This window comes from Ictalurus punctatus, chromosome 17 (assembly GCF_001660625.3).
Source record: "Ictalurus punctatus breed USDA103 chromosome 17, Coco_2.0, whole genome shotgun sequence".
NCBI classification, from domain to species: Eukaryota; Metazoa; Chordata; class Actinopteri; order Siluriformes; family Ictaluridae; genus Ictalurus; species Ictalurus punctatus.
The window spans coordinates 15,220,887-15,244,956 of record NC_030432.2 but is presented as its reverse complement, the minus strand read 5'-3'; the positions used below and the strand labels follow the sequence as shown (position 1 = coordinate 15,244,956).

Below are 24,070 nucleotides of genomic sequence, written 5' to 3'. Positions count from 1 at the left end.
TCCTCTACAAACTCTGAAACAAGGCTGCACGTTGCAATTATATTGCTGCACAATGCAATTGTGATATGATTATTAATACAAAATGTAAATAAATTGGTCATGATTTATAAAAAAATCCTGCTGAAGAATTTGTGGTGTGTCAGTATTACAGAGGCCATAAAGATTCATTGACAACATAATACGCAGGACAATACATATTTATCGTGTTAGTACCTATATTACTATTTGAACTGTATATTTTGTACCTACTGCAAAAATACTCAGTATTCGAATCTTCAATACTTGCAGCATTCATTTATTTAAATGTTTTGCTTTACTTCTTATCACAACGTTTGTGTCGATGTGAGCCCCTACAGAGACAGAGTCCCTTGGCCAACGGAAATGTGCCACTAGATGGCAGTAATGATCTTTAAACAAATTCTCTAATTCCCAATTTCCATTTGTAAATTCCACCACATAAGTATGAGGGAGAAGAGAAAAAAAATATCAAACACAATAAAAACAAATCAACCACTTCTGCATACAAAACAAGCATGAACTTTCCTGCAGTAGAACAATAGTGGCCATGACTTATATTGTAAGCTGTAAGCTTCTCATGGGAGGACCATTCTCTTCGGCAGATTCTCTAAATTACTCGGCTGTCTTTTTTCCCCCACCACTTCTCCCAATACGATACCAGCAATTTGATTTATAAGCTACAACCCAGAATGATGTAGAACAACTTAATCATGCTGAAGTTTGAATAGACATCATGTTGTGGTAACTCTCAAGGTGCAGTTCCACAAGGGACTGTATTAGATGTGAAGTTGCCAGGTTTCAGTTTCTCACGGAGGAGCCGTGCATCAACCAAACCAGCAGCATGGAGCTGATTCAAAAAGGCTGAAAGGAGCTCCGACCTGGCTGATTAAGAAGAAATCCTTAGTGCTAAAGCAAGCTTATCATCTTGATTGTGGGGGTATTTAAGTTACCATGTAAGGAATAAAATAATCAACAATCAATGTCAGGTTGGTGTGAATTAAAGTTACTCTTGATTATGTGCCATTAACAGAATTTTACTCCTTTTATACCACAGTAATTTACAATCAACAACTACAGTCATTATTATCACTTCTACATCAGCTATAAACATTCACTCCTCACCAGCCACTTTTTTCTCTCGTCATGTTACCAAGAAACTGGAATGTACATGTAAAAGTCCTCTGTCTTGAACACTCTTCTGTGATGAAAAACATACTGACTGTTACAGTCAGTTGCCACTGGAGACTCCTTCAGTAATTATTAAACAAATATACTACAAAAAAACTCATCAGCATGTTATTATTAGTCTTAAATTATATGAAGAGTCCACCATACAAGTCCCTGTGATTAAAATGCTGCTAAAGAAACAATAACATGATAGAACAAGCGCATTACTATATACCTTTTTTAGATACCGATTTGAATTACGGCCAGCAAACTGCTGCTGTCAGAGCCGTGCTGTTCTAGAAATTGAAAATTAAATAAATGAAACCCTCTGACCAATCGGATATGAGAATGTAGCAGCGATGTGGTATCATAACTGTAAGTTTTATCACAGAGAACAGGATGTTTGAGGTGGAGGTAGTCATAAATGTCACACTGTGCTGTAAGTCATGCTAACAGTGCATAATTAGGTGGAAGCACAGCACCTGAGGCTAACACTGTGAAGAGATGTTTCACCAGTATGATGAGTACATCATCTTCAGTGACCTCCACTAAAGTTGGTAAATATGAGCAAAGAAGGCTGTGAAAATTTGTCTTTATTGTTTAATCTTTTGTTTAAAAAAAAAATAAAAAATCACAAAAATACTGGATATCAAACAATTGCAAACATGTTTATAAAAAAATATATATCTTAGTTAAATATGTGTGCAAAAATTATTGGCACCCCTCTGAATACATATGAGAAAAATATATAAATTAAATTGCGATTTATATTTTTTTAGTACACATGGGTGACCAGGAGAAGGAAATTGCTCAACCATGACTTCCTGTTTCACAGGGGTATGAATATGAGGTAAAACATAAGCCTAATTCCCTTAATCATTTATCACAATGGGTAAGACGAAGAAAAATAGCTGTGATGTGTGGCAAAAGGTTGTCGAGCTTCACAAAATGTTAAGTGGCTATAAGAAAATAGCACAAGCATTGAAAATGTCCATTTCCATCATCAGGGCAATAATTAAGAAGTTCCAGTTAATTGGAAATGTTATGAATCAACCTGGAATTGGACGTGTGTCTATATTGTCTCAACACACTGTGAAGAGGATGGTCAAAAGGCCTCCAAGGATCACAGCTGGAGAATTGCAGAAGTCAGTTGAGTCTTGGGGTCAGAAAATCTCCAAAAATACAATCCGAAGTCACCTACATCACCACAAGTTGTTTGGAAGGGATTCAAGACAAAAGCCTCTACTCTCATCCAAAAACAAACTCAAGCATCTTCAGTTTGCCAAACACTACTGGAGCTTCAAATGGGATCGGGTTCTATGGTCAGATGAAACCAAAATAGAGCTTTTTGGCAATAAACACCAGAGTTGGTTTTGGCGCACACAGAGAGGTAGCCATATGGAAAAGTACCTCATGCCCACAGTTAAATACGGTGGCTCTTTAATGTTTTGGGGCTGTTTTTCTGCCAGAGGACCTGGACATTTTGTTAGGATACATGGCATCATGGACTCTATCAAATATCAACAGATATTAAATGAAAACCTGACTGTCTTTGCCAGAAAGCTTAAAATGGGCCGTGGTTGGATCTTCCAGCAGGACAGTGATCCAAAACATACATCAAAATCATCACAAAAATGGTTTACTGACCACAAAATCAAGGTCCTGCCATGGCCATCCCAGTCCCCTTACCTGAACCCCATATAAAACCTGTGGGGTGAACTGAAGAGGAGAGTCCACCAGCATGGACCTCAAAATTTGAAGGATCTGTAGAGATTCTGTATGGAGGAATGGTCTCAGATCCCTCGCCATGTTTTCTCCAACCTCATCAGGCATTATAGGAGAAGACTCAAAGCTGTTATCTTGGCAAAGGGAGGTAGCACAAAGTATCGACTAAAAACGGTGCCAATAATTGTTGCACACCCCTATATTTAACAAAGATTGTTTTGATAAACCTGTGTTTTGTTTGCAGTTGTTTGATATCCATGAGAGCATAGCATTTTTGTGTTTTTATTTTAAACAAAATATCAAACGGTTAAACAATAAAGACAATTCTTCACAGCCTTCTTTGCTCATATTTACCAAGGGTGCCAAAATTAGTGGAGGGCACTGTTAGAGCTAGCTGTTTGACCATGGGTTTGTTTAAAAGCCATGCTTGCAGCCTGTGACCTTATATTACTAGTTCTTGCTACTAAACGAAATGCAAATAATAGGAAACCTCCAGAAAACTTTCACTTTGTAAGTCACTGTGCACATCTGCACTTGAGTTTCCAAAAGAATTACATTGTTTCAGCACATACTCATCTCAATTCTGGTCCCGTGGTCATGGAACAAGCTACGGAACTTCAGTCACTCTCTAGATTTCCACTCAAGCATCAAGAACACAAAAAAAAGACACCGCTCTTTAGGTAACTAAACACTGATGGGAAAACAGCCTCAGGTCTTCCTCCGTCTGTGTGTGTTTATTTTTACACAGGTGGTGCAATGCGGTTATCTTTTTAAACACAATTAATCATACATTATTGGTGTATCATAACGGTTTTATTTGTGGTTTGACTGATTGCTTGGTCACAATGTTTGTGGCACTGTTTGTGTTTAATTGTTGCTCCCTCTGTTCTTCCTCCAGCTTCTGGGGGTGTTGATGGTTATTTTCTTTCTGCAGTACTTATATCAACGTTAAGTCTTTGGACAGCTAGGTACTTGTATTGTATACGGCCTTACTTGTAAGTCGCTTTGTATCAAATCAATGGAAAGGCAACATAAAGTGGCTTATTAAGGTGTTGAGCCAACACGTGCCACCAGAACAGCTTTAAAGCAAGTCTCTAAGACTGTACAGGAAGGATGAACACCATTTTCCCAAAAGATTCGCTCAGTTGGTGTTTTGATGATGGTGATGATGATGATGAACGTTCTAAGACATCGCTCCAAAATCTCCCATAGGTGTTTAACTGGGTTGAGATAGCATAGGATTTGCATGACAGCCATATTCAACAAATCATTCAGCAAGCCTTTTGCACTGTAGATGGGTGCAGCATGGTCCTGGAAGGATAAAATAAGTTTGGATTGATGTGCAGTGAGTGTTCTCTCCAAGTAGACAAGTGGAACCAAACCACTGCAGAACAGCATACCTTACAGCATAACAGAGCCACCAGACCCCCTCCTTCTAGAGGTCATATGCCTCTTAGTGCACTCGCCCACTTGTCGAGAACATTTTGAAGTATGACTCCTCTGACTATATCATAATCTACCAGTGTGGTTTTTGTACCGCTGAACTCTGAAATGTGCCTTCTTTTAATAAGGGGTTTATGCACTGTAGTTATAACACTACATCCTTCTCTATGTAGTTATCCAACTGCTCTTGCTGATAGTCCGATGACACCCTGTATTGATGTTTTCCATCACCTTAGGCACAGTTTCTCTTTTGTTTTTCCTCACATACTGAATTAATGAAGCAGGATTACAGTCATTCAGTATGCCTTTTTGACCACAATTTCCGGCCCCATGTACTGCTGCCTTTCCCATAAATCTATCTGCAGATTCCTAGTGAAACACAGCCAGTTGTCAGTCAGTACCATGCCACAGAGCACGGTAGGAATACTACACTAAAGCCCTAAGGTTAGGAAATCCTCCAGCATAATATTTAATTCCTATCAGTGTTGGTTTTTGTAAGTATGAAGCTTTGATAAGTAACGAAGTCCTGTACTGTTCTGCTATGGAGCTTAGAGTTTCACTCTAGGCATGAGATATTATTTTCTCTTTGTTGCTCCGAAACACAGCATTACTCAGGTGTGAAACTACCGCCAGCTTTGACTAATACAACTCGAGAATCTTTTTTTTATTTTAGTGTATGAGCTATTGCTCTCCTGTGCAGAGAAAAAAAATAGCACCCTTACACACTATAAATCACTGATAGTAAAATCATTAAGAAGCCAACCCATTAAAGCTGTAAAACATGACAATTATTAAATGCAACATTCTATGAATGAAGATAATAAGAAGACAAAAAGGTTAATAAACCTGTCTCTCAGGAGACCGTAATATATAAATTCAGTCATACAACTCGATACACTTTTAATGAACGTGCATATTTATCGACTTTCATTTAATGCTTCATAAACAAGGCTTTTATAGGAAGGAAGTGTACATTATTTGGTGTGATTGTGGGTGAGACAGAGAGAATGAAGTAGAATGCTTTTGATTTTGACTTTGTATAAATTAGGGGTGTAACACAACATATGACAAAATATCTGTATCAGTATTCAGATGTATACCCAAACTGGGTGTGGTATGAACTGGAAGATTTTTTTTTGTTATTAAATTAAATAAAATATGAACGCTATCACCATGCTCATGAAATGGTCCTGACGCACACTTCTAGTCTCTACCAGACACTCTGTGAAGAGCTTTTTTTTTTTCTTAAATGCTAATAATTCCAAATAATGCATTTGTGTTCAGTTATACTCTGCTATAAACTATATATAATCACACTTATACACACACACACACACACACACACACACACACACACACACTTCTTCACATTGTTTCAATCATTCATTTCAACCTCATGTATAAGATCCCTGAGAACAGAGCATGATTGAGGACCTCCTTCATAGAGGTCTTTGGCAAACTCATTAAATGATTATTAAGTCATGCACCAGTGGTCCTATAGAGTGTTCGGTAAGCCAACTATCTCGCCAATGCACATCCACAGCACAGCTTTTAATGTGAAATATTATTCATCTTCATCTTGCAGTAGTCACAGCACCAGTCCTGCTGCTAAACCTTAACTTACAAAACCACACATATCTGTTTATTCTTCATCCTGATACAAATGCAAAGTGTAGCTATGTGTTACGGGAAAAATGGGAATACATTTCCCCGCCTGTGCTCGCGCTTCAGTGTGTCTGCTCGCTCATGCATCCTCAATTCGACTCAGGCCATGGAATCAATCAAAGGACTGGGACATGAGCGACCTCGTGAAATGTACTGACCAGTCACCCATGCTCTAAAACAAAGTAAACTTTCAGGCAGTCCCTTCTTATGGACCGAACAGTTCAAGTGTCCTTTCTCTGACTATTTGCGTATAAATTGTCTTATAAATTGCATCCCTAGTTGGATTTTTTTTCCCTAGTATGACATTTCCTGGTATTTCCTACAACATAGCAAGCGAAGATGATGTGGTCAGTTTATCGGTTTAAAAAGAGAAATGTGTATTCTACTTCAAATTCCCTATAACACTTTCTGTTCAACCCATATTTATAAGATCAGTGTAACTATGCTTATTATCTTTTGTAAGTTGTTCATGACTCCTTGTAAGTATTTCTATAAACTCTAATGATGCTTTGATCATTTATAATATTTATAGTTACAATAAAACAATTATAAGAACTTAAACATTTAAAATGTCAGGGCTTCCAAAACTGACAGACACATATACTGTATGTAGCACCTTCCTGTCTCTCAAAGGATAACTAAGTGCTGTGTACTTGCCATTTTTAAACGTTTTAGAGCAAAAAAGTGCTTTATTATTTTGAAATGAAAGTGTTCAAACCGCAATAATGTGCCTTTATGTTTGTATGCGATTAATCTACAATGAAGTGTTTCCATGTTATATTACAAAAATGAAGTTAATAATGTCTTAAAACGTATTATATATTTATTATTGTAAATTTTAACATCATTTGCTTTACTTGAAGCACTCAATGATATGCTATTAATAAATCGCTTTTATAATCAAGTTTTATAATTATTCACAGGCCATTAGTTATAAATGATAAGAAAAAAAAGCTCACAAGAAATTATTACAAACTGACAGAGAGAAACAATTGTAATGATTTATAAATACAGGCTTCATAGAACGTTTCAACAAATTCTCGTTTCCGCTAATGAAAGGTCCTTTCAGCGAAACTTCTGTTCTAACATGTACGCAAACATACAAAGATGAAGAAAAAGCTAGGGGCAGTGGACAATCAGTGCTATCGGGTACTTACTTGTTTGTCTGTCCTCAGCCTTCTTTATTCAGGGTTTGTTTTCCTCTCATCACTAGGCACAGCTGTTGTGTTCTTTAGAGAACAAACAGCACCGTGGCATTGAGTGATATGGAGGACGTGGGAGGCAGACAGAGGGCGCGATGCGCTCTCTCATCAAGACATGATGCTCGTTTGTCACTGAGACCAGGCTTGTCTGAGAAGCTTTCAGGTGATACATTCTGCTTTTAAATGAGGTAGGAAGGGACAGGGGAGCTTTTATTTTCGCTCTTTCTTTTTTTTCAGCACGAAATGTTCTTTGCATACAGAAAGTCTACCACAACTCAATAACCTCCATCTAACCAAAGAAGAAGAAGAAAAAAAAAACAGAAATGCTAAGAATCTAGAAAACCAGGGCTCAGTAATGTAAGAAGAAACGAGACTCTACGATTTATTTTTCCTCCATCTAAAATGTCAAGCTCTTGCCTCAAATGTTAGAAAAGTCAAATAAAAAAAGGTCAGCACTTGTCTATATAATGAACTTCAGCACAAAGAACCACACCGATAACCAAAGGTCATTTGGGGGAGTTTTCCAGACTGGGAAAGCTGACATCAGCAGTCTGTGGTTTCATATTTTATATTCTTTCATTATATCTGCTCATTCATTTTCTCCCAATAAGTAAAAGTGCATCCTATGTCCTTGTCTTGTATCTCCCACAGCTTTCTCCCTTTGAGATATACAAGATGTCAGGCAAGGTTTCAGAGCAGCTGGACAGACAGGGATGCTCCCATCTGGCCTAGTGTACTGTGGACTCATTGATGAATATGTCACTAAGACAGAGTTGCTCCCAAAGGGCCTGGGGGACAAAATAACACCACCAGGCCCACTCTATATTTATAAAACATATTCATTCAGTACATTTTTCCCTGGATAATACAAATGCTGTTCGCTTCTTAAATGAGTTCTAACAAGACATGAGCAGAAAGCAAAATATGATCCTGTATACACAATAACACTACAAGGGTGGGGTTTTTGGTTTTGATTTTAAACCTAAAAAATCTGCAGAATGTCTAAGACAGAAGTGTAATAATATGGGGACTGACATTAAATCTTATTTAACACTGCAGCTTCGATGCAAGTATACCACTACTTGGTTAAGAGATCTCTTAAAGTGCTGTCACAATTGTTAAATTCTGGCTGATGATTTTTGTTATTCAACTAATTGACATTCAGCTGTCATTTCTGTGAATGTCATTACAGTAATCGAAAATGTGCTTTATCACTCCATTTATGAACAGAACCTGACATAAAAAGCCTGTTACTGACATGAAAAATGGTAATGAATAATAAATAATGCACTGGCAAAAACAGGTCATGTCTTTAGCATCTACAGTAGGGTTTTACCAACAGAAACCTTTTTAGATTAATGTGCAAGAAGAACTGGTCTTAGCCTGTAGTGTCTTATCAAAACAATAAAATATAATTTGCTTAGTATTCCACCTGGTATATTTGTTCTTTATATAAAAAAAAAAGGGCACCACTGCTCCCAACACCAATCATCATTATCCACGCCAGAACAAGCCTAAAATTAGTATCGGATCCAAGTTTATGCATTTTCCACTTGGTAATTTGATTCATTTTATGCCATGAACACTTGTGCAATAAAGATCTTGCATGTGGACAGAAGATACAACTTGCCTTAAAACAATGGTACCACTGTGTCTGTGATGTTTCAAGTAATTAAGCAACAGAAACTTGTAGACAGATTATTACTAAAATGATATTAGTATTGAATCAGTATTTAATTATTATTAAATGATAATGGAATCAGTATTAATTCAGTATCACCATGTCGAATCAGTGTGTAATTTGTATTGAATCAGTATTGAATAAGTATGAAAGGAGTATCAAATCAGTATAAAATTTCTACTGTATAAGTGTCAAGTCAGTATTGAATTAGTATTGAATCAGAATAAAATCAGTATCAAATGGGTTTTTTTTTTTGTTTTTTTTTAACAAATCAGTATTAGCTCAGAAAGGAATCAGAATCAAATCCCTATTGAATCAGTATATCAAGTCGGTATTGAATTAGTACTGAATCTATATACAATCAGTATCAATTTGGTATTAAAACCCACATCAAATCAGTTTGAAATTAGTATCAAATCAGTATGGAATGAGTATGGAATCAGTACAGAATCAGTAATAATTCAGATTGGAATCCCCATGGAATCAGTATCAAATCAGTTTGAAATTAGTACAGAATCGGTATCATGTCAGTACGGAATCAGTAATAAATCAGACTGAAATCTGGAATCAGATAATCGAATATTATCGAATCAGAAGGAAATCAGTATCAAATGAGTATCAAATCCATAACAGTATTAAATATCAGTATGGATCAGTATTAAATCAGGGAGGAATTAGGATGGAATCTGTACTAAATAAGTATCGAATCAGTATCAGGTATCAGGCAATACATGGAGCTTTGAGAACGATAGCATATCGAACATAAAAAAAAAAACAGTCTGTGCAGCCCCATAGCTTATGAATGAACAAACTCCTTATGTTAATGGTGTGTTTAATTCAGGGTTCTTTTTCAAAACATACCATAGTCTGAGGTCAGGGCTACTGAAGCATGGAGTCACCAAATGCCCATCACAGCTGTGGCAACATGCCAGTGGCAGATGTCGCTTCACAAGGTCAGAAATATAGCCAACCTGCACTGCTCAGCTCTAGAAATCACTTTCTGTACACCATCACTTTCAGCCTTGTTCTATCACTCAGACTCTCACAAACAAACCCCCTGTGCATAAATCACTCTGCTTTTCTTTCCACCCGATCCATCTCTCTCTCTCTCTCTCACTCAGGCATGCCAATGTTTCATCAGGTGAGACATTCTGCTGAGCGTTCCTGTCACCTCCTCGATCGCTTCTCCCTCTAATCAATTATGCCCAAATGAGTTTTACTGGCAGCCTCTCAATGGCCATAAACAACTGTGTGCCACTAGCAGGGGCCGTAAAGCTGATCTGCGGGCGGTGAAAAGCAACGGAAAGGCTCAGCCCGAAGAGTTGATTCATCACTCACTGCACTGCACATTCTCATCTTATTGCCCAGGGGCAAGCACAGTTGCTGATCATATCTATCATAGGCCACGATCGGTAGAAATCACAATGAGCAGCCAACAAGAGATGACACTATTAATTACACATGCTGCGTTGAAGTGCAACAAGAATAACAGTCACAGAGACAGCTTATGAATCATTCATCAGTCCTCATGAAAAAGTTCAATTTCTAACTTATTTATGAATCTATGAACACTCATTTATATTCCTCAGATGTAACACAAAGCGGCAGAGCAAATACCAACTAAAGATCTGACAAAATGCTTGACAGAGGTAGGACAAAGCGATTATGGGTAACAGTAGAAATAGTTAAATAAATAATGAAATAAAAAGATATAAGATGTGTTCTTTGTTTTTACCAAACTGCAGAAACAGAATTGCTTATAGTAAGTTGTTCAATGCAGTTAATTGCAATTCATCTGAAGTCAGAAACATTCACCTTTTATTAACCTGTATTCACCCTTCAGTAAGAAGCAGCAATAGCCACTAATCACACTGATAACAAATGCAAAGTGAAGTAAAGGAAAGGTCAGTGGTAATTGATGATAATGTTTCTAGTAAAACTGCACTTTCTGGGCAGGCTTCTTTAAGCTACAGCATATGAGCAAGCTGGAAAACTGGATATTTTTTCTTGCATTTTTAAATGGATTTAATGATATTCAGGATGCACAATGAGTCCAGAAATCTACATACATATTGACTAAAGACATTTCCTATGATAAGTCTACTTTATTTCCCTAAGATGTAATTTCACAATAATAGTTAAGAGACTGATGTATTTCTGCTTTAATTTAATTTATCAGATTTTTAGCGGGTCAATCATTTACATACACTTGGTTAGTATTTTAGTGACATTGCCTTTGAACTTAAAGCCTTCTACAAGCTTCTCAATACTATGCTGGAGTTTTTACCCATTCCTCCTGGTGTAACTCAGTTCAGACACTTTTTCCAATTCAGTCCACATATTTTCTATGGGATTCAGGTCAGGGCTTTGTGATGGCCACTCCCAATACTTTCACCTTGAGGTCTTTAAGCCATTCTATTACTACTTAAGATCAATGTCCTGACCCAATTGCGAACAAGTTTGAACTTTCTGGCTGCTGTCTTGAGGCTTTGCTTTAGGATTTCTAGCAAATCACTCCTATAATATGATGCTGCCACCCCCATGCTTCACAGTCGGGATGGTGTTCTTCAGATTAAAAGCCTCATTCTATTTCCTCCATATGTAATGCTGATCATTATGGCCAAACAGTTCAAGTTTTGTTTCATCTGATCACAGAACACTCTCCCAAAAGGCTAAGTCTTCATCATGGAGATCAGAACCCAACTTCAGTCTTGCTTTTTCAAGCCAGTATTAGAATAGGAGCTTCTTCCTTGCATGACAGTCTTTCAGGTCATGGGAATGTAGGACCCTCTTAATGGTGGATGTGCATAGTTTGGTACTTGATGCCTCCAACTCCTTCCCCAATTCCTTTGTCATGGTCTCAGGATTCAGTTGAACTTTTCAAACCAAAGTTCATCCCTGGAAGATAATTCATGAATGACGCAATGCCTGTGTGGTCCAAAGGTTTTTATATTTGCATTTTTTAAAAAAAAAGCACATGCACATAAGTATTCTGGGCGGCTGTAGCTCAGGTGGTAGAGCGGGTTGTCCACTAACTGTAGGGTTGGCAGTTCGATTCCCGGCCCACATGACGCTACATGCCAAAGTGTCTTTGGGCAAGACACTGAACCCCAAGTTGCTCCTGTACTTTGTTGAAGCACCTTTGGCACCAATTACAGCCTCAAGTCTTTTTAAGTATGATGCTACAAGCTTGGCACACCTATTTTTGGGCAGTTTCTCCCATTCTTCTTTGCAGGACCTCTCAAGCTCCATCAGGTTGGATGGGGAGCGTTGGTGCACAGCCATTTTCAGATCTCTCCAGAGATATTCAATCGGGTTCAAGTCTGGGCTCTGGCTGGGCCACTCAAGGACATTCACAGAGTTGTCCTGTAGGCACTCCTTTGTTATCTTGGCTGTGTGCTTAGGGTCGTTGTCCTGTTGGAAGATGAACCTTCGCCCCAGTCTGAGTTCCAGAGCACTCTGGAGCAGGTTTTCATCACAGATGTCTCTGTACATTGCTGCATTCATCTTTCCCTCAATCCTAAGTAGTCTCCCAGTTCCTGCCGCAGAAAAACATCCCCACAGCATGATGCTGCCACCACCATGCTTCACTGTAGGTATGGTATTGGCCAGGTGTTGACTGGTGCCTGGTTTTCTCCAGACATGACGCTTGCCATTCAGCCCAAAGAGTTCAATCTTTGTCTTGGTCTGAGAGTCCTTCAAGTGCCTATTGGCAAACTCCAGGCGGGCTGTCATGTGCCTTTTACTGAGGAGTGGCTTCCGTCTGGCCACTCAACCATACAGGCCTGATTGCTGGTCTGCTGAAGAGATGGTTGTTCTTCTGGAAGGCTCTCCTCTCTCCACAGAGACACGTTGGAGCTCTGTCAGAGTGACCATCGGGTTTTTGGTCACTGACTAAGGCCCTTCTCCCCCGATCGCTCAGTTTGGCTGGGTGGCCAGCTCTAGGAAGAGTCCTGCTGTTTCCAGACTTCTTCCATTTACGGATGATGGAGGCCACTGTGCTCAGTGGGATCTTCAATGCTGCAGAAATGTTTCTGTACCCTTCCCCAGATCTGTGCCTCGATACAATCCTGTCTAGGAGGTCTACAGACAATTCCTTGGACTTCATTGCTTGGTTTGTGCTCTGACATGCATTGTTAACTGTGGGACCTTATATAGACAGGTGTGTGCCTTTCTAAATCATGTCCAATCAACTGAATTTACCACAGGTCGACTCCAATCAAGTTGTAGAAACATCTCAAGGATGATCAGTGGAAACAGGATTCACCTGACCTTGATTTTGAGTGTCATGGCAAAGGCTGTGAATACTTATGCACATGTGCTTTTTTTTGTTTTTTATTTTTAATAAATTTGCAAAGATTTCAAACAAACTTCTTTCATGTTGTCATTATGGGGTATTGTTTGTAGAATTTTGAGGAAAATAATGAATTTAATCCATTTTGGAATAAGGCTGTAACATAACAAAATGTGGAAAAAATGGAGCGCTGTGAATACTTTCCAGATGCACTGTATGGTACAGCAGCTATAAAACTCCCTCACTTTCTCTTGACATTAATAAGGCAGAAAAATGTCTCGTCATGTTCCAGAGAAAGCGGAAAGCACAAAGTGTTCTGTACCGAAGGCTCTCTCATGGCAGAAATCTTACTGAAGATTACAACACACCAACACTCAAGTCTCCTTCTATAAAAGTTAAATAAATATCTCCCCACATCATGGCTATCCATTTTCTTTGTCAAATAATAAATCATTTTTAATCTGTTTATTATTACTCTTAGATTATGTGGAGTGTCCGCCATACATTCACATGAATTCACCGTTACTATAGAAACTATAACGTATTAGAACAAGCACATTAATATAAATGTGTTATGTGAATTACAGCCTCTATTACTGTTGGTTATAAAAAAAAAATAAATAAAAAAATCATCAACACCTTCTGACCAGAATCAAGAATTCAACAGCATATGCATATATACAAACTGCAATAACATGCACAGTGTTTTAAAATAACATGGACATAAGAAAACCAGTTCAGTTCTCTTTAAGCCCCAAGAAATGTCAGAACTATATTAATTATGAATAATGAAGTCATTAAGGGGGACCTCAACTAAAAGAACCAGTGTTTTACAGATCTTTCAAATGCAGAGTGATAAACAACACATTTTAAAACACATTTTCCAGAATACAAAGCTGATCTAAAATATCTTAAAACTGCTGTAATACACTGCATCCAAACCCTGGTCTTGAGAGTTACTTTTAATCCTATCACAAACAGGTATACAGTCTTTTCATTTCCACTTGCAATCTATTAGATTTACACAATTTGCTTCCGTGTACACGCTATTCATCTTGGTAATGAATTTGATCAGCTTGCACTTTATAACACTCTAAACTGCATAAAATAAAAGTGTGTACCTTCAGCAGATTTAACTTCCTCATATATATGCTACTGCTGTGCTGAGAGATATCGAGCTGTAATCCTTTGTTTGCGCTCAACCCTCCCAAGATACGGATCTTCTTTTAACCAGGAGTAAAAGCAGAGCCGGTTTCAAGAGACTTGGCCACGATTACACATACAGTTTTCCCATTTTTGCAGATTCTTTATCGCAATTTATGAGAATACAGAATACTGACTGAGCGGATTTTTAAAAGGGCACCAGACATAAAATATAGAAAATGTCAAATGCAGCAGAGTATGGTATTTCTATATACAAAATACAAACTGGGAACAATAATACAACATGTGTAAAGAGAAAACTGTCAGACTTTTCCAAACAGCTGGCATTTTGTTTGAGAGTCTGTAGATGTAAAATTTTGCCACACTTTGCATTTTACAATTCAACTTACTTTTCTCCTTGTAGTTTGTTGGTTTTCAAAATCAAGTCCTGGGTTTGTTCCTTGGCTGCCTATTAAAAAGAACAGCACTTCATTTTCTAAACTACATCACACATCAAAGCAGGATCAACACAGTGCAAAGCAACATAACACTGAAAATTATTTCATTTTGGCCAAATTGCTGCAGAGTAAAAAAAAAAAAAACATTATACCTTTAATCTATTGGTCATTTCTTCACAACAGGAGCTCATGGCTTGGACATCTTCATGTATACTCTCCAGCTCCTATGTAAATGAGATAAAGTTCAGTAAGGGACATCTAAACATGCATTTAATGAATACAAATATTCTTTGTATTACTTCGGTATCATTTATTTACATTTATTCATTTAGCAGACGCTTTTATCCAAAGAGACTTACAAATTAGGAAATACAAGCAAAGCGATATATATGAAGTGGAGAACAATACAAGTAGTGCTACCATACAAGATCTTTTAATTGAGTTCTAGAAAAGCAAAGTGCACAGAGTAGAGGTGTAAGTGCCAGAGTAGGTTTTTGGGGTTTTTTTGGATAATGTGGAGTTGGTGTTTTAGGGGTTAGTTAGGTGTTCACGGAAGAGGAGGGTCTTTAGCTGTTTTTTGAAGATAGTGACAGATTGACATTTACATTTATTCATTTAGTTCAATATCACAGTCAGAGACCAGGTTAAGCACAGCATACCTCCTTCACATCTTTAAATATCCGCACAAATTCTTCATTGATGGATAAACTCCGCCGCTCGATGTCCCCTCGCAGGTTTCTCCGCGTGCGAAGACTGTTTTCAGTGAAGAAAACTGAAAGAGACTTTAAAGCCTCCAACATCTCCTACAGTGAGAAGAGAAGATGAAGGTCAAGTTGAAGTTTAATATTCACCAAAATGCAGCTATCAGTGGACATAAAGAAAATAAGAAGAAGAAGAAGAAGAAGAAGAAGAAGAAGAAGAAGAAACCTTACAATGAAAATTGCAATATATTCATGGTAAAATTAAGCTATAATTACTAAAGAATTAGGTACAATACTGAGAGTAAGCAAAGGTCATTTTCTTCCTTTTATTTTACTTTTTATTTAAAATTATTTTTTAAAAACTAAACTAATAGATTAACATTTTTGGTACAAAAATGTAATGACTCCAATCAACTCTAACCTCAAATAATAATAACAACAACAACAATAGTAGTAATAATAATAATGATAATAAGTAGAAGAAGAAAAAGAAGAATTATTGTTATTAGTAGTATATACTTATATTATATATACTTATAGTAGTAGTAGTAGTAGCAATAGTAGCAATAGTAGCAGTATAGTGGGGAATAAATCTGAAATTACTGAAAACTGGGGGGAAATCATGAATATTGCCATGAGCAATGGTTCTCTGCATACACTTATATACTTACAAACAAATTACACTTATTGTACATATCATATAATAATAATAAATTACCATTATGACTTATTATTATTATTACTCATTCATAATGTGACAAAAATACATAAATAAATTTAATTAATAAATAAAATAAATAAATAAATAAAGAGAATAACGTGATATAAACAGCCAACATATAAACAGTCGTAGGGAGGCAGGAGTTTATAAATCTTTTTAAAATCTTGTTAACTATGGATTCAGAACTATTTCTGGTTATCTGAGGATCAAGTTAGCTGACTGGTTAAGTTAAATTTCTTTAAGATGCATTAAGAAGACTTGTAGTCTGTTAGTAAAGGACAGAAATTACGCCTCTGCACTTTTGAACATAAACATGACTTTAACTCTGAATAAGTGCGTTAGTTTAACACATGCTAGTGAATAAGTACATTAGTTTAACATATGCTAGTTAGCCAGCTAGCATGCAAGCTTTGAATGAATCTGTCTCTCACCTTGTCGTTATCCAGCCTGGTTTCCAAAATCTTATTAAGCTTCCTTGACAGCGGGTTATTAGTCTGAGAGGAAACATTGCCGCTGTTTAGGATCAGACTCGGACTGTCAGATGAAATTTCCACTTTTGTATCTGCCATTATAAACAAACCACGTCAACTACCAGGAAGCTGTTTTGAGCATCGCAGATATTCGTCCCTCTGTTACAAGTGATACGCAACAACGAGTTCCGGCCTCGGAGTTATACATAAAAAATATATATATATCCCCTGCAAATTATCAACTACAATACCGGCATAATAATTTGTATAATATTCTTAAATAATACTAGCATAAAAAAAAGAAAAAGACAATTCTCTTTTAATTCTGTGAAAGCAATTAAGACTGTAAAAGGGGAATGGGACTATACCTTTTAACAGTGCAAGCAATTTAGATCTTAGGTTAAAACTCAAATTAAAGGGCTGTTGTTTAATCATGTTACATTTGTATAGTGTTAAAAGGGCAGCACGATGGTTCAGCAGGTATTATTGCCACTTCACAGCTGCAGGGTCCTACATGTTTAATTACTGTCTGTGTGCAGTTTTGCATGTTCTCCCTCTGTCTACAAGGGTTTCCGCTGGATTGTTCAGTTTCCTCCTGAAAACATGCTGGTAGATGGATTGGCTACCAGCTATATAAAAGTGCTATATTGCCCCCAAGTAAGTGTGTGTGTGTGTGTGTGTGTGTGTGATGACCTGCGATGACCTGCGATGGACTGGCATCCCATTAAGTGGGCCCAGTGGTTCTGGGATAGGCTCTGGATCGACCAAGGCCCTGAGAAGAATAATGTGGTTACTGAAGTAATGGATGAGTAGTGTTAAACAACACTCATGCTTTTAAATGTATTTGACAAAATAGCAAGTTAAAGGCAGTTTAAAAAGGAAACATAAGTACTCCACGATCAGGGATGGCTTAAGGCTGCCTCTCACAGTCAATTATTTTGACAGATGCTCTGCCACAATCTCATTAAATCATCCCAAACTCACTTCTGCACATTGATATTGTGAGGAAAAAATAGATGTCCTTGACCCTGAATATATTTGCTCTGTCAAATTACTGCATTACAGCAAAATGATGAAATTACAGAAGTACATTTAGAGAAAATGTTCAGGTAAAAAACAGGGTTGTGGCATTGTATGCAGAGGTTTTCTGAATAATTCACAGCAGTGCTTCCCTTCTGTAAACTCCAGTGCCCCAGCAAGCACCTCATGCTTTATCTCCTGCACTCAACAAACAACACCTCCCTGGTGTATCTCTTTAGTACTGATTGCTTGTGCTCTCTGGCATGTTTAGTACTGATCTATGATCATGCAGCTCTGAAAACTGTATTTCAACCACTGTAAGGTACACCATACACCAGATTACATATTCACAGTCCATGACACCCTCTGTTGCACTTTTGGATGAAGCAGCAGCATTTCTGACATGACAGATGGTCCACATCAAGTCCAAGTCATAGTAATTGAGGTAAAGGAAGGTCAGGGATGAAGAGATTATAAAAATGCAAATGCATGTAGTTTGTGTGACTCTGAGTAAAGGACATACTGAATTGACCGAATCAATTTGTTGCATTTGTTTTAACTAGAGCATTTTACCTTATATGTATGCAGACTCACATGCACACACAAACATTGGTCTTACTATCCTTGTGAGGACCTTACATAATTATTATGTTTACACCTAAATCTAACCATAACTTTAACCTCAATAACCAAAAAGAACCCTTTTGGCTTTTCCTGTTTTAAAATAAAGTTGTAATTTTTGTATTAAAAAAAGATACACAGAAAATATAGAACATACAACATTAACACACACATGCACACACATTGCAGTGAGAAGCAGAACACGTTACAAAAAGAGATTTATTGTCACAGACTTGATTCACTTTATCTGTGTATAACAAATGTGCTAAACACTTTACTGTTGTTACGTCTGGTTTTTAAGTAGGCTTGTTTGTACATAAACTTGTGCTTTATATATTTATAGTCTTCATTTTTAAGTCAAAAGGTGATTTAAAAAAAAGCATCAATATCATACATATTTACCGATTGGTCCTCATATTTTAATAGTAATTCATAAAATGCTAAACATAAACTGTGTCTGTGTAATATTGAGCCCTGCTCAACCAGAGAAGTTGTCCTGGGGAGGACCTAGGACAGTCTAATGGTCTAATGACACTTAGATTATGCATCATTGTTTGTTTTCTTCTGGGCCTGGTCATTATGCCCATTAGTCTGAGTAAAAAGCTGTCATTCTGTGGAAATATTCTACCCTTAAAGTAGTTACTAACTGCAAAAATATGTGTCTAGACTATATGTGTGGGGGGTTTATTTATCTCTTTGTGGGCGCCAAATGTCCTAGTGGTGACAGGAGTACATGATGATTAAACCTTGTGGAATATTCTTTTCCCCAGGAAAAAAAAAACCCGAAACAACAACAACAACAAACTTTTTTATTTGAAAAGCTAAAATACAAAGATTTCTTTAGGATTTCCTAAGGGTAGAGCTATGATTAGAATTACTTCACACACAAATCAGTAGAAATACTTTACAAAGATAGTAAAAGAATAAAAATGATGGGTGTGGGTTGGAGGGATATATCTTGGTGGGGACCCAGTCTCCATACACGGAAAAGAAATAACAGTTTTGATCTTGTGAGGGACATTTCAGGGATATTTGCCTGGTCACTAAAAACTTTTTTTTTAATTTTATTTATTTATTTTTTACACTGCAGCCAAAAGGTTTCACTTTGGTTATTGAAGTTAAGGTTACGGTGAGATGTAAGTGTCGCATAGCATTAATTAACTGCATTGAGCTGCATTAATAATTATGGTAATGTAAGGTCCTCACAAGCCTGTGTGTGTGCGTGTGCGTGTGTGTGTGTGTGTTGCATGCATGGGAACTGGCCCAACCTCCTGGGCGGAGATGAGCGCGCACAAACACACGCACGCACGCACACACGCGCGCGCGCGCGTACGTACATATAGAGTCTCCACTTTTGCGCTCGCGCTTCACATTTCTCGAGGAGCGCGATCTAAACGCAACGCACAGAGCGCTCGGGTCTCTGACGGACTGAAGCCTGGAGCTGGATCTTTGTCCTATTCTGCTTCAGTGAACAGTGTGAATAGTGAAAGAGGACACTGGATTCCCAGCAGCACGTTTAGGGAACTTTTCCATGTCTCCGGGTCTTGGAGAAAGTTTTGTTTCTGACTCTGGGCTTTGTCATCTCTGATGTGGACTTGAGACAACAGGCGGTGAAATTTATTCTGTAGGTATTTGATCATCACTAGTATTATTTTATATCATTTATAACGGGTATTACTTGTAACACAATACAATGCACGCAGATGCACAGATCGTTATATGATAAAGCCTATCAATTCTGTTTATGGTGCTATACGAATGCATAAAAAGACGAGATGAACAAAATACGAATGCAAACTTATAGAGTCATATAACTTTCTTCAACTTTTCAGCTGGTGGACACCCTACCCTACCCTACCCTAAATGTGTATACACTATGTGTGTGCTTATACGTCATATAACTTTGTGTGTGTGTGTGTGTGTGTGTGTGTGTGTGTGTGATAGGAGACGGAACGCAGTGCGCAGAGAACCATGGTGAAAAACGCGTGGGGATAGACAGAACAAGAGCAAGAGGATACAAGTTTTCACGTGCAGAACAAATCTTTGGGAAGTATCGAATCATATCGAAGACCATGGCCTCCAGTTTAACGTGTGCGGGTGTGGTGTGGTCGCTCGTGTCTCTGTTGAGCGCCGCGGCGTGTTGCGTGGGCTTCTTCATGCCATACTGGCTGCTGGGATCTCAGATGGATAAGCCGGTGTCTTTCGGCACATTCCGCCGCTGCTCGTACCCGGTGCGCGACGAGGCCAGGCAGGCCACGGTGATGCTGGAGCAGTGCGGCCGCTACGCCTCGTTTCAGGGCATCCCGAGCATGGAGTGGCGCATTTGCACGGTGATTACGGGCACCGGCTGCGGTCTGCTGCTGCTCGTGGCGCTCACGGCGCTGATGGGCTGCTGCGTGTCCGAGCTCATCTCCCGCACTGTGGGCCGCGTGGCTGGGGGCGTGCAGTTCGTCGGTGGTGAGTAACCACGAGCTGCTCACCCTCCTATGACCCTGTGATTGCTCTGTGAAAATGGTTTAACGCTAGACACGCAGGTGGATCACTGCCTGGAATATAACAGTGTGCATTGGAATTATAACATAAAAACAGTAGGCATGCACGTGCAAGACACAGTACATGTGTAGTCATTAATCACAACTTTACAGGAAGTTGGTGTTGAAGGGCTTGACAAAATCTGGCAAGTCTGAGAAAGTTTGTTTTCAGATAGAATGCTGAATCTGACTAAATAGAAAGAGAAAATTGTACAGGTTTTCATGTTTATAAATAATGGGGGATGACTCGCACCTCCATGGTTGGGGGTTCAAATCACACCGCTGCTTGTGTACGTGCAGATTAATAACTAAATAGAAAAAGAAACTCATACATAAGTCAGGGACTTCAGTGTTTCTCCCTGTGCTTCAGCAGTTTCCTCCAGTTTCCTCCCAGTCCAAAGACATGCATTGTAGGCTGATTGCCATTTCCAGAGTGTCCATAGTGTGTGTGCAATTGTGCCCTGTGATGAGTTGGCACCCCGCCCAGGGTGTCCCTTCCCTGCTCCCAGAGCAGGCCTCCCCACGACCCTGTGTAGGATAAGCGGTATGGAAAATGGCTGGATGGATATGTATAATGGCCTGGGAAAACTCTGCACACGATCAAATTTTGACATGTATGCTATATATAGTTCTGACAACTACAGGCTTTCCTGAACTAAAATATTTTCCTCTTTTAAATGTATATCCACCAGAACTAAAATTCTAGTCTGGCCCCAAAAGTGAAAAGGGAGAAAACTGCATTTGAAGATATCCTTCCATTTCGGCTGAAAGACGCCTCGCTTGCATTTACATTTATAACCTAATCTACTTAGGAAAAAGCATTACTGCCAAATTGGAAAGAATGGAGTTTACAGTGGGAAATGTGTTTCGTTTTGACATGTAGCGGTGCAAAAACCTGATCAAATTGTGAACAAATCACACTTACTTGGCAAAGGTTTACACATCTTTATGGAGACTGGCTGCATTTACTGCGCATTTGATCTTTGCAGGCATAACGGCAAGGCAAGTTTAAAAAGTAGCCTAAATAAAAATGTTTCCTTGTCATTTTTGGTTAAATATATTTATGCTTTGGAGATGTCAGAAAAATCGCAGAAACACTCCATTTTTGGTCAAAACCTGTTTTTTTCCTTGTACATTTTTTGTTGAAAAATCATTGACCGTTGTGACTGTCCCAACCCCCTCCAACCTACACTGCACTAATTGAATATCTGGTCATGATAACAAAAAAAAACTGTAGTGTCATCTTTGAGTATTAGTTCCAATATAAATTTTGTCCATCAACATTTTTTGTAGTTTTTATGGCTTAAAGGTGCAGTTTGTAATGGTTTCTGTACTAATCATTTCATTCCACACATACCCTAAAAACAATGTGTGATTTGCCATATTGTGTTGCAATGTCTGTGGCTACTTTATTCATTTTAGGCCTCTGTTTACTCTTTTTCCAGCCTGGAAATTACCTCTACTCTCAGCCAGAACAGAGCCAGAACATGCTTAGCTCTGCCCTTTTTCTTAAAAAAGGCAAGCCCATTAGTTTTACATACTTGCAAGAGATGGGGTGCGGTTAGAGAGAAGGAGGCAGCTTGTTAATGGTTCGATTGCAAGTGTGATTCTACTTGCAGGCAACAAAACAGACTGCTTTTAAAACAGTGTTTCCCAAACTGGTCCTTAGGGTCCTAAAGATGGCCTGCATTTTTGCTCTCTTCCAGTTGCAAACACATTTAAAACATAACAAAGGACACAGTATAGCTGGTGTGGTGTTTCCTGAATACTCAGAAGTCCTTGATTATGTAAATGAGCATTGATTCCGTAGTCGGTCCTGATATCCAGGATGTCTTTGCCTTACGCATCCAGTATCTGTGACACTCCTCTAATCTGCCTTCTGACATGTCCTGATACCAGGCTTGGGGAGTGACAGAATACATGTAACATCGTTATGTAATCAGGATACAAAAACCGGTAACTGTAATCGGTTACAGTTATGTCAAAAAACAAAGTAATCAGATTCCAGGTACATTTTGTAAAAAAAAAATATAAATAAATAAATAAATAAAAAAAATAAGGGATTACTTCCATCCATCCATCCATCCATCTTCTATACCGCTTATCCTTCCTTCAGGGTTACGGGGAAACCTGGAGCCTGTCCCAGGGAGCATCAGGCACAAAGCGGGGCACACTCACTCACGCATTTACACAAGGGATTACTTATCAATTACAATTTTATAAAAATATATATATATTTTCATTTAAAACCAAAGAAATTAACCTTTTGACAAAACACAATATAGACAGCTGCTTGATTATAGTTCTGGTTCTTTCTTGCCAGTTGTGACTCACACGAGCAACAAATTTATTCATTTTACTAAAACAACTCCAAAGACTGACCATGTTTTTAAGCTCTAAAATAAGCTCTAAATAATAGTATTTTAGATCATATTGCTTTTCTCTTGACTTTATTTACATTTGTGACCTTGAAGTAATCCGAAAATAATCAGATTACATTACTTTCATATTGTGATACTTGGATTACGTTACTGATGACATTTTTTAATGAAGTAATTTGTAACTCTAACGGAATACATTTTTAAAGTAACCCTGCTAACCCTGCCTGATACATGACAGATGAAATGACAGTCGCTAACATTACGGTAATCACATAAAGCTCATACAAGTATATTTTGGTGTCTACTTAGTGAGAACATATCATATTTCATTAGAAGTCATTGTTCACATTGTAATAAAAAGACTATTCAATTCCAGCCTGCATTGCATTTCCTCTTTTGCTCATCCTTGTGGTTTAGAGCACATTGATACCACAGTCTTCTTATTCAGGTTGCCTTCTCCAAATAATATTAAATCCAATACAGAAGGAACCTGATTCATTTTAGACTGGAGAGCTGAAGACTGTAATTCCAAACTTTTAAGTTCTTCCCAACAGTGTGACATAATAGCCTTTTATTTTTCCCCTCCTATCGTTTGTCTGGCAGAGTTTTAGCACAAAGTCGAAGAACAGAAACAGAGGCTATGTGGGGATTCTTTGAGGAATGCTGACTCTTATTTCTGTTCTGGTTCCATGGTTGTGCTTCAAATATGCAAAAGTATGGCAGATCATTCACGAAGGCCAGTGTGAATAGTTGTTTGAGCTGGGCAACTTCAGATGAACGTGAGTTCTTTGATTATGGCTGGGAAAAGAAGTGGACTGTCCCAGTCATA

General features: G+C 38.1%; 2 protein-coding genes across 2 annotated transcripts in view; one reads left to right on the top strand and one right to left on the bottom strand.

Moving 5' to 3' along the window:
• The window catches only part of cog6 (component of oligomeric golgi complex 6), a 41,164-nt gene extending 24,317 nt beyond the window's left edge, over positions 1–16,847 (bottom strand). Inside the window, exons 1-4 of the mRNA XM_017491435.3 lie at positions 16,650–16,847; positions 15,456–15,599; positions 14,949–15,020; positions 14,749–14,807 (exon numbers count right to left, since the gene is read on the bottom strand). Coding sequence (XP_017346924.1) covers positions 14,749–14,807; positions 14,949–15,020; positions 15,456–15,599; positions 16,650–16,787 — 413 coding nt within the window. The 5' untranslated portion in view covers positions 16,788–16,847. The remainder of the gene's footprint in view (positions 1–14,748; positions 14,808–14,948; positions 15,021–15,455; positions 15,600–16,649) is intronic.
• Positions 16,848–19,678: 2,831 nt separating this feature from the next.
• LOC108278289 (LHFPL tetraspan subfamily member 6) overlaps positions 19,679–24,070 on the top strand; it is a 56,340-nt gene continuing 51,948 nt past the window's right edge. Inside the window, exons 1-2 of the mRNA XM_017491546.3 lie at positions 19,679–19,953; positions 20,274–20,786. Of these exons, the coding sequence (XP_017347035.1) occupies positions 20,402–20,786 (385 nt within the window). The 5' untranslated portion in view covers positions 19,679–19,953; positions 20,274–20,401. The remainder of the gene's footprint in view (positions 19,954–20,273; positions 20,787–24,070) is intronic.